The 15727-nt window shown below is 41.3% G+C and overlaps 1 protein-coding gene across 1 annotated transcript in view; it reads left to right on the top strand.

Moving 5' to 3' along the window:
- Positions 1–2053: 2053 nt before the first annotated feature.
- adamts14 (ADAM metallopeptidase with thrombospondin type 1 motif, 14) overlaps positions 2054–15727 on the top strand; it is a 30452-nt gene continuing 16778 nt past the window's right edge. The window contains exons 1-4 of the mRNA XM_076092829.1: positions 2054–2817; positions 3194–3615; positions 12751–12907; positions 14593–14789. Coding sequence (XP_075948944.1) covers positions 2751–2817; positions 3194–3615; positions 12751–12907; positions 14593–14789 — 843 coding nt within the window. The 5' untranslated portion in view covers positions 2054–2750. The remainder of the gene's footprint in view (positions 2818–3193; positions 3616–12750; positions 12908–14592; positions 14790–15727) is intronic.

Raw genomic sequence — 15727 nt, 5'->3', positions numbered from 1 at the left:
GAAACACAGTGGAAGAAGCTTGATTCTTTGCAGCTCCACCCTCAAAAACTGGACAAACTTACGGTTCAACGGATTACAATGTTAGTTTGATTCAGACTATAAAGGTCATCCATGCAGAAGTTTAGAGTTTGAAGCCTCTGTGAAGTATGAGAGGGAAAAGAATGACGGTTTATCAATGAACCTGGCTGGCTCACATAAATATCTGTTGTGTATTGTAATAATTCTCAACAGTATTTGAGACAAGAGCACATTGACATTTTGCTCTTACACTTCCGTTGTGAGGGACAGAGCGTTCTAATGAGAGCACTGTAGTAGGAAATTGGTTTAGTGTGTGGACTTAACCACAGACTGCGCCGTCTAATTGAACACTATGCTATATTGTGGAATGTCATCCTGGCTTTTAGACACGAACGAAACAAAAAACAACAAAAAAAAAACCCCAACAGTATGGATGGAAAAACAGCATAACACTTCTTACAAGGCAGTTAATGGTTTCCATCTCTTAATGCTGTGGTTAGTTTCCATTGCTTATTAATGCACAATTTTGGATCACCATCCAATCCTCTCATTGCCGCCCTGGGGGGGATGACTGCATAAAACACCCACACCTGCTCTACATTGACTATCCTGAGAGCATGGATGTAATTAGCCACAGAGTCAGCGTATAGGCGCTGCACGGGGGAGGTCGGGTAGACCCAACAGAGACCAGACTCCATACAGAAAAGAATGTCCAGTGTAGACACCTTTTTTCCTAAAAAAAAGTACCTGAAAGTCAAAACTAATTTCAACCCAACCCCCTCCTCTTCCTCTGAAAAGGATTCCAGAGTTGTTGGTTCAGTCTCTGCGTGGTCATGTCTGACAAAGTCTGGACTCCAGTATGGTGAGCCAGGAACATAAACAAAAGAAAAAGAAGTCCTGGTTGCTTGAGCAGTCATCCAAGGTTTTAACAGGCTGTCATTCCACTCATGAAATCTACTGTGGAGTTTTCACACCTTCTAAGCCTCTAATGATGGTGTTGGATGCGTTCCCTTTCGGCAAATAGAACATTTGCTCACAGTGACATCTGCAGGATTAGCCCAGATTATGAAAACTTGAGGTACAAACTGCATGAGGTCATTCAATCGGAGCATGCAATGCATGCTTTGTTGATACTAATTGTATTCAATAGACATGGAAAATGAGTAGTGTCTGATTTTATAATGATACGGCACTACTTTGAAATGCATTTTATTTGGCTCTGAGTAGATGGGTGCACAGGTTTTTTAAGTCTTTCTTAAAACAGTATTGAAACAATGTTTGGGCACTGTAAGTGTTCCTCCAGAGATATAAAACACAATTTCAGTGTAAGAAATGGTAAAGTTCAATTATATTTAGTATGAAATGTTCTCTTTATGTTTCCACACACAGTTTCCTCGCTGAGCTGCTGTAGATCGCACAATAAGTGACAGAAAGAGGGTAGTTTGTACTAGAAAATACAGTGACTACTGTGAAATATGTATTATCTACTTCCAAATGCTGAAGCCTCATATTATGGTTGAATTTTGATACTGTACATTTGCACAATATCAACACAAGGAACCATTACAGCCACCAAAAACTGTTTATATGGCCATATGAGCATAAATGTAAGAAAAATGTGAATGTATCCTTAAATCTCATACTGTCATCCCGGGTGGTAGAAGTGTCTCTCCTTTTTGTTTTATCTTCTTTTTCTTTTCTATATTTTTAACATGTTTTTATGTTCTTACTATTAGTACGTTTTTGTAATTTATATTAATTTGACGTTTTTTGATTGTTGTTAATTGTTGTCATGGGTGCATTTCTGTGACCTACAATATGTTCAAGATAATAATTAAGTTGATTTCTCTCCAAACAAGTCTTATTCAACCACGTGCACTGGAAAGTGTTGACCTCTGTCGTCCCTGATTCATTGCCATGTTATCACTGACTGTGTTTGTGGCCTCATGTAAACATATATGAGTTATTACCTTGAATCCTTGATATTTTTGCCCTCTTTAAGAAGGAAGAAGACTGAATATTAGCTGTGGAGGTGGACATGATGATACAACGTCTCCAGTTTATTTTTGTTAGTTGAAAAAAAAAAAGAAGTTCGCTTGGCTAAATATGTGGTTGTCTAGTGGAGAGAGGCGCTCCCACTGTTGGCTGGTAGTGGCTTCAAGTTGAGCAGTCGAGAGTCCCGCAGCCGAACCATTGGTGCGTAATGGTGCACGACTGGACGGCAGATGTTTCACCACCGGGACACTCTGTCTTTGCACACTTTATCTGAACTCTTCCGACTTTTTTCCTCAACGTAGGCGTGCGTTAACTTGCTCTCCTGCCCTTTAAAAAAAAAGTAATCTGAGGAAAGAAAGGGACGAAGAAGAGAGAAAAAAAAAAAATTTGGACTACCTCTTCAAACCGTCCCGGTTTTTATACCGGAGAGTTGTCGTCATCAGCACCCCAGATATCCCCCCTTAGCTCCCTAAATGGATGGTGCAGACTTGGTGGGCTATGCAGTTCAGCACAGACCAAAAGATTGGAAACAACTTGTGAATATCCGTCAGTTTGGCGTCTAGAGGGAAACGCTCAGAAATGCCCGGCTGCTTCGCTGGAGCTCAACTCTGAGGACTTTTCTCCTGCATTCGAGCTTTTTTTTTTTTTTTTTTCAGGAGGAAGCTCTCTGCTCAAAGTTTACAACAGAAAGGAAAAGTCAGCGCTGAAGTGGCAGCTCTCACACTATAGCCCTCGCTATGGATTGTATGTATTTATTGATGTGCTTCTCACTTTTGGATCCAATTTTCGCTGCAGAAACACATGGTGAGTTCTCCACTTACTTTCTTTTGTTTGCACTGTGTAAAATAAAATGCACCCTAAAGTCCAACTGTTGAGGAATCAGGATACACAATGATGGCCTATTTATTGATAGGACCAGTCAGTCTGACAGCCTTACTGTTCTGGATGTAGTCAAAGTGTTGAACTGCTGGAGTTTACTTTATGTCTACAGGATTTTTATTCATAATACCAACATTCATTCTGAGCTACCTTTATATGTTTTGCATAATAATAAGTATAAAATAAGGTTCTCTCCTCTGTTAATAATCATTCAGCTTACTTTGCTTTATAGTCTTTTTCCATAAGAACTTGCCATAGGTCTGTGGATGTGATTCTCACTTGACACTATCTGTCCCATCAGAAAAACTCTCTGGAAAGTTAAGTGAATATGGTCTTATCGTGCCATTCAGCACAGACTCCCGTGGCAGGTACATTTCTCACGTGGTCTCTGCTGGAAGCGGAAGTAAAGGTGCTGCAGCCGCTGATGGTGATGCCGCCTCGGCCTCTGGCAGCAGTAGAAGGGTGGCCCGCAGTGCCCCCGAGATGCCCCCGGTCACCCCTGCCTCGGCGCAGCACTTGTTTTTCAATGTCACCGTGTTTGGGAAAGAACTGCACCTCCGCCTGAGGGCCAACAGGAGGCTGGTGGCCCCGGGGGCTTTCGTAGAATGGCAGGAGGACTTCGTGGAAAAGGCCAAGGAACGTATCTACGGGGACTGTGTTTTCACTGGAGACGTGAGCGACATGCCGGAGGCCTCTGTGGCTATCAGCAACTGTGACGGACTGGTAAGTCAGAGCATACTTGAAATATAAATGTGATGGCGAGGGATGTACCAGGGAGAGAAGATGCTTTCTCTTCTTTGGCACAGTGTCAGACAGAATGCAAAGTGTTATGGGTTTGCATGGGTTTTTTCTTCTTCAGGAAGTCCTTAACATCTGATCTAAGCTTGCTCGTGCATCAGACATACATAAAAGCAATATTCCATCTGAAATCTACCGCATCCTTTAAGCATTAGACATTCACTTCCTGTGTAGGATCGAGAGGTGGCTGTAAGTTTGTAGCTGGGTCCTTTGCTTGGAGACGTCTCAAACATTGTGCATGAGAATAGACAGGAGCATACTGAACACAAACCCATCATTGAAACTGGTGAGCAAGAGTATAGATATAGGCTGATGCATAGAGTGTAGCTAGACCATAGAACATTTTAATTTTGTCACTTAAACCTGCATCAATTAATGTTTTGCCCACTTGGGGGCAGTGCAAAAAAGAAAAAGAAAAAGCAACATTAGCCATCATTTTGGAGTTTCTGGCCACCTGGCAAATGTGTGCCCAATATTCCCTTTCTTCATAGCTCTGTTTTCACCAACTCCTGACAAAAATATCTCTTTAGCTGCTAAATGCTCCATTTTATTCAACAGCTGGTCGCTGTTTGGTTGGAGCTTTTTGCGTGAAAACTGTTGCAGCTACATCTGACATCGGCGTTGATGAGAGCAGCAAGAGAGTTATAACCATAAAGTTGCAGCCCGTAAAAACCAAAACATTGGGCTGAAAGATGCTTCAGGGCTCCGTAAAGCCGAGGTCAAAACAGTTCAAAAGGACACGCCACAATCCCTGCACACTTCTTCTTCTGGAGCGTTGTGTGTCTGCTTCACACCTCATGTGAGAAAAGGTCTGTCGTTGGCAGCTTTAATTTTCACAAAGTCCACAATTTCATCTCTCTGCTTCATGGTGCGTTTTTCAGGACAATTGAGCTTTCGATGTGGCATCAGCACGACACAAAGAAACAATGGTCTTACCATTTCAATGTCGTCATCGCTGTATTTTCTCGCTCTCGTAGTTCCTCTGTATCAACACAAAGAAACCGCACTGCAGCTGAGAATACTAGGAAAAATTGATTCATTAAGAATCTTTCATTGGACAATGCCATGTGAAGTAATTTACTGAAAGGTGAAATTGAGGCAAAAAGCGACACAATGCTGTATTCACATGAGTACAATATGAAAGGTTTTTATGGATTGTGTGTTACAAAAGATAGCAATCTTTATCACAGTGCTCTTTAATTTGTTTCGAGGCCTAAGACAGAATGCAACGATGGTTTAATAATTATGAGCTCAAGAGACGACGAGGAGTTCAGCAACAGTCTTGTGTTGACTTCTGTTCTTCTTCTCTACAGACATGAAAGACAGAAACAGAAGGCCGGTTCACATGACCACAGGCTTCTGACATGTAAACAGCGTTCTCATGTCAGCATCCAAGTCGCTGAATTACTTATTCACACAAAACTTATGAGAACCTCTCTGGTAAACACACGATTTAAAGTGGTGCTTTTGTGTGATTCTTTGTGGAGAAACTCAGATTGACAGATTTGTCAATTAACATTAACTTATTTTTAGTCGACAAGGTTGTACGGGTGTTAGCCAACTTAGAATTGTTTTTTGGTCGTCCCACCCCCATCTGGTGTGAGCAGCATGGTGTGTTGTTGTTGAACGCTAACACAACACATTTGTTTTTTTCTTTCTTAAAATTACGACATCTTTAAACTTTACTAGCTCTCACATATTAGCATTGATATGGACATAAATGCCAGTGTCAAAATCTAGCTCTTTTAGAGACACAGATCAAAGAGGAGGAGACTTTGGGTCTTTATGCGGGTCATGGGATGGATGGTAGATAAAGAAAACATACTCATGCTTATGACTTGCAAACATTCATGCCATCGGAGATTGTTGTATGTTTGCAGAGTGGGTCGTGTGAGTTTTCCCATCACAACATCTGAAAGAAGGTAAATCCCAGAAGAAACCTCAAAATTGACAGTAAATTTGGCATATTTGAGGTCTAAAACCAATGTGGCAAAAGCATCATAATGTAGACATGTCTAAATACATTTGTACGGATGACAAGACTAGTCTGACATGGAGATTTGCTTATGGTGCTCAGTGTGTGTGTCTTCCTCCACAGTTGTGTGGTATTCATTTTCTTGAAAGATCTGTTCCTAATCACAACAAAGAGCAATTTTTCTGTCAGTTTTCATTACTTTTTACCTTCAGTACAACATATTATCCACGTAATATTGCTGCCATTGAGGTATGTGTGTTATGCAGTTGGTGTCTTTTTAAATGTCCAATTTCAAAGCTTTGAGCATCACAACATGTCCATTCACCCCTCTGGTGGCATCAGAAGTATCTCAGACTAGGCCAGCAAAACGATCTGCTTGGCTAGATTTATGTTTTTTTGTTTTTGATTTGGCTGTAGTCAGGCTCTTAGGAATATCGTCCATGTGTTTCCTCGCATCAAAGCCAACACAAAGGCAGACCTGTCTGTGCATGCAGGGGTGTTCGGGAGGCGGACAGACAGTTCACAGGCAAATTATTTAGTCTCAAGTATCTGCTTGATGTGGAACGACATGCAGGAGATGTCTGATGAAAGGAGCGAGTTTAGAAGGAAGACTATACGTGAATCATGGGCTGAGGTCGCCGCATGCGGGCCAAATCTCTTAGATGCACTGTGCTGTATGTCTTTACGTACCACCGGCACTCAAACCTTCAAAAGTATGTTTGATGTTTTTCCCTTATGGAGAACACGCGCATACTTTACTGGAGCAGACGTATATCACAGTTGGGTAGATAGAGCTCAGATTTGAAGAACACATCAGCCAACATCACAACTCCTAACCTTGCGTTTTTTCAATTGTTTCATTACTTCAATGCGAATGACACACTGAAGCTTTGCTATCAGACGCTCACATGGAGAGGACTCCCTAACAGTAAGGCATGACATCACCAGTTACAGATTACGTTAACTTGGTCTCCTGCCATGTGCCCAGAGGAGCTAGAGTTATGGCATTCCAAGCTCAGGACAAATAACACATTCATACATTAAAGCTGCAAATAAATCTGATATCTTCTGGATATATTTGGCCTCACAGCATTCCCAGACTGTCCGCCGAGGTTGCAAATATAGTGAATGTGAAATGACTCTAAAACACCTTCACTTTCAGTTTAATTCTAAAGCAGATTATGTTTAATTGACCAACATGTCTGCTATATCTTCCCCTCTGACTGGAACTCCTGCTAGATAGCAACAGCTGTGCGCTCCAGACGAGCATGAGCTATTGTTGTGGAGCGATGAGTGATGGCTATGATTACACTCATGTGTTGGGTATTAGCGCAGATGACGGGCTGATTGAATTACATGTGTGATGGAAATACGAGTGCCGGATAACCGCATTCAGGGGAGCGCTATTTCTGTGTCCATCAGTTAAAAAGAGAGAGCCACCTAGCAACAGTCAGCAGGCTTAGTTTTTTGGGGGTTTGGTGGGGCAGTTTTCCATCCATTGGAGTTGGAAAATGCTTGCATAAATTGTTCTATTCATGCTTGTTTGCAGGAATTCTGCACAGGCCTGGTCCCAGTCCAGTATTCCAGAATTCTCCGGTGTTCCAGTACTCTGCTGGCACCGAAGATAAAGGCACTAAATTAAGAGCTCCATCAGTGGAAGCCCGACATCTCAGCCAACAATGTGACTTATTTCCTCTCAGTCGAGTTAAAGTTACAGTATGTCTGACTAAACGTGTGTTAGTGTGTGTGTGTGTGTGTGCGTGTGTGCTCATTCAAGTGCACACTGTAATACAGGACACGCATAACTGTAAGCACACAAATCACAGACACCAGGGAATGTCACAATAACGACATCACATCAACAACAAATAGCAAATTAATTAGCAGAGTTTTGAAACTGACTGCACACACATATCAATTCAATATTGCATAATAATACATTGCTATATACTACTACTAATACTCCTGCTACTTGTTACTAGTATCTCTACGTCTCCTATGACCACTACTCCTAGTCATTATTACTACTACTACTTCTTCTACTACTTCTTCTACTACTAAGGGTAATACTTTCTTGCTTTTACTGGTAAATACATTTGAAAAGCACACACAGCCAGATGATGAATACTAGGTGCTGGACAGAAGAACATTGAGAAGAGGAAAGAAATAGAGTGCGCACACTATATATAATGCTCCCATAAACATCTATTTAATCCCCACCAAGTGCCGTTTCAAGCTTTAAGTCTGAAGGTCTGAATAAAAGCTTTATGTTGTAAACGTCACTTGGTGGTTATTAGATACTGTATATGTCAATGGGAGCATTATCTAGTTTACTAGCACTTTGTCTACAACCAAACTACAACCATTACTTCTACTGCTATTGCTACGACAACTACTTCTACTTCAACAACTCCTACAGCTGCTACATATCTTTTTACTCCTCCAAATATTAATAATAACAACACCAATAATGATATTAAAAGGAGTGTTTATCCTTTTAAACTGACTATCTTTTGTTTCAAATCCAATTAGCCGCTCACAGCAGCCTAATTACCTTAATTACTTGTATTATTGTTATTTTACTCTTCTTTGATATGAGTCTCATGCAGATGGGTGCTGGTAATTATAAGCCGGATTTTCTCCTTATTACCCTGGTCGTGATCACCAGCTATGCTTGCGCTTCGTGGCCCTGCACAGTGAGATGAGAAAGCTAATAAAAAGGAATCAAGTAGTAATCCCTTCTCCCACAAGCTGTCTCATACGATTATCTCAAACCTGCGACTCTGCTGAGTCAAGCACCACTCAGCCATGATTTACTCGCCGGCTCATTGATCCTCCATTGATCCAACATATGGTGTGACCTCGGGAAGATGTGTGAGCATACCTTGATCTCAGCGGTTAAGAGTGGATTGCCTTTTTACTCTCTCCCTCTCTGTGTCTCGCTTGTGGATCAACAGAGAGCATGCCTGGAGCCGAAATTACATGTCTCTAAACAATGTGCTACAAATTACAGGTTGAGCCCCTGGAAGGACGCGCTGGACTTTAATTTCCTTGCACAATGCAGCTCATGCATGGCCTGAGGCACTTGTTCCATTTCTATATTGTGTTTGTCATTAATGTACCTCAATAGGCATCTCTGTTAGATTTCAACAATTTAATGCTAGCAGTTTGTTGGGACACTGTCTTTCAACATTGATGTAAAGAAATAGATCTTGGCCAGTGATCTGCCTCACTTTTATAGTTTCACGTTGATTTTCTTACTTACTCAAGTCGCTATGGAAAATACAATAACCAATTATAGGGATTTGTTAGTTGATCAATTAATTTTTTTGTTGTTGTTGTGTCCCCTCAACTGAACCAAAAGCCACGCCCTCGTCTGTCGTCTTTGAAATATATCTATTTTCAGCAGCGAAGTGATTTCACCAGCTTTGTCTGATTTGTTCCTCGCTTCGCTGCTGCACTGAGCAGGTGACAGACTCTACTTGCTAGTTTGCACAGCAGGCAGAAGTCTCTCTTGAAATTACATACAGTATATGTCCACCTTCAAAGTTGCTCTTACGGATGTGTGGAATTTAGTGTACTGGTGAGTTTAAGAGTTAGCTATATTTGCCCTTTCTTTGTGCGCTGACGTGACACCGCTGGAAGCCTGACTGCCTCAGTGTTTTTCAGAAAATTGTATCCTCCACTGAGCATATCTCAAAATAATCCCACTTGTACGAACACTTGCATCATATGGTGTAACCTGATTACCTCTGCACCACAGCTCAATTTGAACAGAAACAGTGTGAAATCTGAAAAAACAAAAATCTTAAACGCTCACAGCTCATTTTAAATTGGCCCATGATGGGTGATGATGAGGTGTTATTTGCACTGTTTGCATGCGAATTAGCAACACTTCGACTCAATTTAGTGTAATGAGACAACTTTGTCGTCAAATTTGAGAGGCTGGAATCATTTTCAGGTCTTTATTAATTCAGCTCAATTAAATTTCCAGCGGGGTGAAGCCATTAATAATACTGAGATTAGCTGAAAATCCAAAAGCTCTTCTCACTTCTGACAGCAAACGTAGACCTTTCCCCAGCTTAGACTTTACCATGCAGTGTACACATGTTTACATTTGGCTCCTCTGTAGGCCCTTCCAGATGCTGCTGCTCTCTCCCCTCACAGACCCGGCTTCTCTTTCCACCCACTGCTGAAATAAGAGACCACAGAGGAAGTATTCGAGCATGTCTTACTTGGCATTTCCTGGTCAGGGGCTGGACAGATTCTTTCACTCCTCTTTGCCCTTACTGTCATATGTCCACACTTAATTTCACGGTGTTTGTGTTGTTAGTCCTGAACGACAGCATGCCGTGGATTTTGAGGAGTTTTTTTTAAGCACAATGTTCTCATTACTGCATTGTATTTAGATTTCTTTGTGCAGCTGTAAATACACACATTCTTGCCAAAGTCCTGTTGGTGTGCCTTCTTCATGTGTGATGATAGGCTGGATAGATTTCTTTTTTTTTTCTTTGTAAGGAATATGAGAAATAAAATGAACTGCGCCGTGCAGTGTATTCAGAAAGCACAGTTTGTGCTTAAGCTTAATAGAAACAACATGGCAACACAAAGAAGAAATATTTCAACTACAGTTATATAAGTAGAGGATGTAACATCCTCTATCCTTAATTTACGTCACATTTGGTCGTGTGGTTTTGCTTAATTAACAAGCACAAGTTGTAACTTAAAATCCAATTAAAACCACCTCTGGATCTACGCCTGATGACTGGAAATTTGTATTGCTTTGTCTTTTCTTTTTTTTGTACATTTTGCCTTTATTGGACACAGCTCATGGTAGAGAGCGTGTCAGGACACATGAGGGAACAATATTCTCTGGATGGATGTGGACAAATATTGTTCCAGCGTCATACCATTTGTCCACCAGACTGGTGACCTGTCCGACGAGTCTCTGTCCTCCCATGACCCAGCAGAGGATAAATGGTGATAATGGACGGCGGTAGAAGCTCTGTACTCATGCTGATAATGTAATGGACAGACAGGCTGTAACAGTGAGCCAAGGTGAATGGTCAACATTACTTTACAACATAACATTACGTTTACTGACGTGTGTGAATTTCCATCGACACAGCAGACAAAACATGTTCAGTGGACAATAGATGAGTAGTAAATTACCTTCCAGCATTCTCACTTATGTAAGCGATTATGTAGCTTGAAGGGAAAAGCTGTTTTTCTACCAACTCCTGTGGGAAATATCCAGCACTTAAACAGCTAAATGCGCCACTCTGTTAACCAGCTAGTTGCTAAATGTGTCTGTCTGCTGATAAGGTTGATCAAGGTGGGTTTTTAGAGCTGAAAACAGCTGCCTGCATGCAGCTAAAAAACGACCCGATGCGAGCGGTGAGAGTGAACTAAAACAGTGAAGTTGCCAGCAGAAAGTCACTATGAAGCTCTGTAAAGTCGAGGGGAGCTGCAGATTCAGGTGATAATTCTCTTAATCGAAGAATATTGATTATGGCCATTTCATTTTTTTTTCCTGGTGGGTAGCAGTGTACACTTGGGACACAATAAATTATTCACAGTACAACATCACTCAACGGGTTTACAATCAAACTAGCTGATGAAGTAATCTACCAATACGTAGCCAACACATTTTGTCATCACTTTATTTAATTACCTAATGACTCCAACGTTACATGGACAATTGTAAGAACCCTGAAAATGAGTCTTAAATGCTCAAGTGAAAAGTATGTGAAATATAACTACTCGAAAACGTAAGATATTTGAGTGGGGAAAGGTAGTGAATAAATGGCGAAAACTGTGTGGATGGCAATTTACATAATTAAATGTGTCCAGCATATCAGTCCGGCTCTAAGAATCATTGAAGGACTTCAAACACACTGGGTTTGCACTCTTAAGTGTTCATATTAAGGAAATCCCTGCACTGAATCAATGCAGTTTGATATTGTGTGGTAAATGTAGAAATTAGTTTTACACCAAATTGAGACCAAGTAATAAATATTACAGCTTTCACACAGTAGAAACTGTAAGAGTGAACCAGAGGTCGATGTTGGCTTCCCCATGCAGTCCATCTAAATATTTACCTTCAGTCACATTAGGTATACAACAAAGTCGCCTGAAGCAGAGGATGTTTACTTTATGGAAATCAGTGTGTGCAAATGTTTGCGCTTACGTATATATGTTGTGCAATGCCAATCAGGACGCTGCATTGTAACTTCAGCTCTGATGCTGAAAATGAGAATGCAGGGAAAGAGTTGATGTACCAGTTTTAGTTGGGTTGTCGATGGATTCAGGTCCAAATCTTGACATTCTAGTGCAAAGTCTTTAAAGACTACGTAGGATGTTATAAATATGCATCTTGAGCGCCCTCTATCGGTTAAAACCAGTTTATTGCAATTTAATTTTGCACCTGGCTGCTCTTGAGCTATGTTGCGTATACGGAGGCAGCTTTCATCACCAACAAAGCACAATCATAATATTCGTCAGCATTTTATGTTCTGTAGTTGTAGCATGAAAGCATGGTGGAATTAGCAAGCTAGCCAGCTTAGACTAATTTGTAAGAAAACTAAGGTTTTGGCACTTGCCACTCGGAGAGCGCAGACAATGGTGCATTGACGTGCTCCTCGGGTCCTTGGGTCCTTGGGTCCTTGGGTAGCAGGTAGTTGAAAGGGTATTTGTTTGAAATTACTAATTGAAGTAGAGCACATCAGGAAGGTTGGGAGGAAATGAGTACTTAGAAAATTTAATTGTTAAACTTCAACACAGTCATTGAATTCTTTGAACGTCACAGAGCTTTGAATTCACTGAAAAACATGAAAGACATCATTGAAACGTAGCTGAATAGAGACATTGCTACTTGTCATCTTGTTCAGTGTGAAATCATGGTGACACTCAATACATCTTGATGGAGGGGTTTTTAGTGAGGGGCCTCAAATGTGTGTCTACCTGCAACATTCCCTATCATAAAATCGTCCAGTTGATCTGGCACACTATAATTACTGGCTCCAGTGGAATTACCGTCCTTTGAAGGAGGAGGGGTGCACTAATTTGAAGCCCTCTTTTTCCAGGCAGGTTTGATCCGGACTGATAATGGGGAGTTTTTCATCGAGCCCCTCGAGAAGGGCCAACAGGACGTGGAAATGAAGGGCCGTGTCCACGTGGTCTACCGCAGGTCGGCCATCAAGCGGGAGACGGGCCAGCGGAGGGAGGACCTCCACAATGAAGGTAGGCGGGGAGAAGGAGCCTGACATCAGTGGAAACAAAAAGCACTGTGTGTGATGTAGTGGAGCATTTAGCAGCTAAAGAACCAGCTATTGTCCTCAGGAGTCAGTGGAGACCAAAACAGAGCTAAAAGATGAGTGAATATTGAATTACAGACACATTCTGATTGTTACAGTTGTCCTTATTTCAGCACAACAATAATGTAAAATTGACAAGAATGAAATGCTTAAAGCCTGCTGATTGATTGACCTGCTGAAATGAAAGGAAACCGGTGTCTAAAACTGAACTTAACTATACATTATTTGAAGCTTAGGAGTTGAAACATGCAGCTTTTAAACTCCTATCACCTCTCTATATTTATTAGGCCTAACAGCAGATGCAGCGCTCCAAAAGCAGCTGGTAATGTGAGGAATTCTGGGCTCCAGTGGTAGTTCTGGGGACAAGGGAGGATGGGGGAGCCGGTGAGGGGAGAGAGTGGTGGGGGTTACCCTTCCTTTGCAGTCAAACGACCCAGCTCCATTATGAATTATTTTTCTATTCCTTCCTTGATTGCTACAACAATAGCTTGAGCATCTGGAGAAAGACTCTTACCATACTTACAGATTCACCCCATTTCCAAGCATCTCTTCATTTCATCTCATTCACATTTTCGAAGCCTTTTTTAATTTATTTTTTTTACTGCCCTCATGAAAAACACTGTGTTCATTTTTTATCTTTACAGGCTACATTCTTCTATCAAGTGATGCGGCTGGATTTTCAATTTAATATTGTTGCCAATTTAGCCTTTTCCATCACTGTTTCTGTACCTACGCAAAACATCTTCAGTCATCAACTTGGTCAAGGAAGATGTTATTCACATGAATCCATTATTAAAAGAATCCAGTTTTTGCAGTTGTTGAACATATTTACCATTATGTATTCTGCCGCCACTGGTGCAAATACGTTTGCGCCTGTTGTGCATCTATGAGTTTGTCCGTTATTTATATCTCGAGAGTTTTGCAAGGAGCCAGTTGTCTGAATGTTTTTTGCAGAACACTGCGTTTATCCTTCATTTCGATTTTTCTGCATTGTACTTCAGAAAATACTTTGTCCAACTGGTTTCCTGCAACAGAATGCAGAAGATACTGTGTAATGTCTCCATTAGTACCTGGCTGGCTTGAATCACTACCGTCTCTCAAAAGATTATTATAATTCATAGCTTTAAGCAGCATGCCAAGCTTTTATGATACATGAGACATTTTCTGCGAGACAAATTCAAGCGTTTCAACTCAGTGCATGAATATCACAGCGACATTAAACAGCTGTAGTGCTTTATGAAATGGATGAATGTCGTTTGGATTTGGTGCGACTCAGCTGGGATTTGGGCCATGAATGCCCATATTATAGTTGGGCTAAATGTGGACTGAGAGGAAATACACTTCTCACTCTGTAGGCCAACAATTTATGAGTCGAAGGGGAGTATTTTGACTAGAGATCAAGTGGCTTTGAAAACATAAAGTCCACCGGCCTGACGATAATCCCAAAGGATTCCTCCTGCGCATCCTGAGACTCAAAGACGGAACTTTGTTTTATGTCGGGTTAACACAGACATAAATCACTCCTGAAGCTGAATAGAAGAGATATCATACATGCATCAGATTCCCACAGTCTGTTAATTGACTTCTTTATGTGCTGCTCATGTCTTGCAGTGGCAGACTTCGGGATCGCAGACCTTCCTGCGGCTCTGGATCTCGTCGAACACAAACTGTCTGAGTCCGAGCGCAAAAGGAGGCACGCGAAGAAAAACGACTACAACATCGAGGTGCTGCTGGCTGTGGACGACTCGGTGGTGCGCTTCCACGGCAAGGAGCATGTGCAGAATTATGTTCTCACGCTCATGAACATAGTAAGTCCATTCTAGTTCATCAGGTTCACACTAACTGCTCCTCTTTTATGAATATTCACAAAATGACATATCTATGCCGTTTCTTGAACGACGAATCGCTTTTTAAAACACTTTCTCCACTAATGGAGTAAGCTCTATAAATATCCCTTCTTGACATGAAGTGCTGCTGTGTTTTCTGATCTTCTACCTGTTGAGGCATTTTTCCCTCCTTGTCCTCTCTGACATCAGACCTTGCCACACTTTCCCCAGACCCCCACTTTCTCTAGCTGTTCATGGATTACCGATAGAGAGGTGAAAAAAAATATTTCTCAGCTCATTCATTACGGGTTCCACCAGCTCCTTCCACCATAATCTACTTAATGGGCCCAAATCCCTCAAGTCAGATTTTCACAGGGTGCTGGTTTCACTCTGTAACAGTTACCATTTGGACTCCTGCATGGTGGTCTGATTAGCTGCACTAGACCAATTAGAAAGTTGACTGGGAGCTGTGCGGGGCGGTTCTGACATGGAATGATGTGTTTATTATTAAGACATTACATAAACATTTCATCCCCAAATGTCTTCGGCATGGAGAAATATCTGATTTTAATGACCATGGCTGTTTATACTGTGAAGTGGCTGCAAGAGCATACTGTAATTAGCAGACATCGCTATCTAATGCTCTCTGATGAGTATTTATTTCAGATCACTCGCAGGATAAGATCATTTTTGGAAGTCCTCATTTCTGAAATTGACTGAGCTATAAAGTGAAAATCAAGTTCTTCAAAAGCAATATCTATATGCTCTCTTTCATTCTGAGTAAAAGTTGATAATGTGCAACTTCCAGAGCGAAAGGTGCAGTTCAAACAAACAAGGGTCAAAACTCTTTAGTTCCACTCGTAAGCCACAGGCTTGCTGTGTCTGAAAGAGCTCTGCCCACTCAAATCCCTCTGAATCCC

This window comes from Anarhichas minor, unplaced genomic scaffold (genome assembly GCF_050575085.1).
Source record: "Anarhichas minor isolate MPS153535 unplaced genomic scaffold, ASM5057508v1 ptg000017l, whole genome shotgun sequence".
NCBI lineage: Eukaryota > Metazoa > Chordata > Actinopteri > Perciformes > Anarhichadidae > Anarhichas > Anarhichas minor.
The sequence above is the reverse complement of the archived record's forward strand: the minus strand, read 5'-3'. Positions and strand labels throughout refer to the sequence as shown.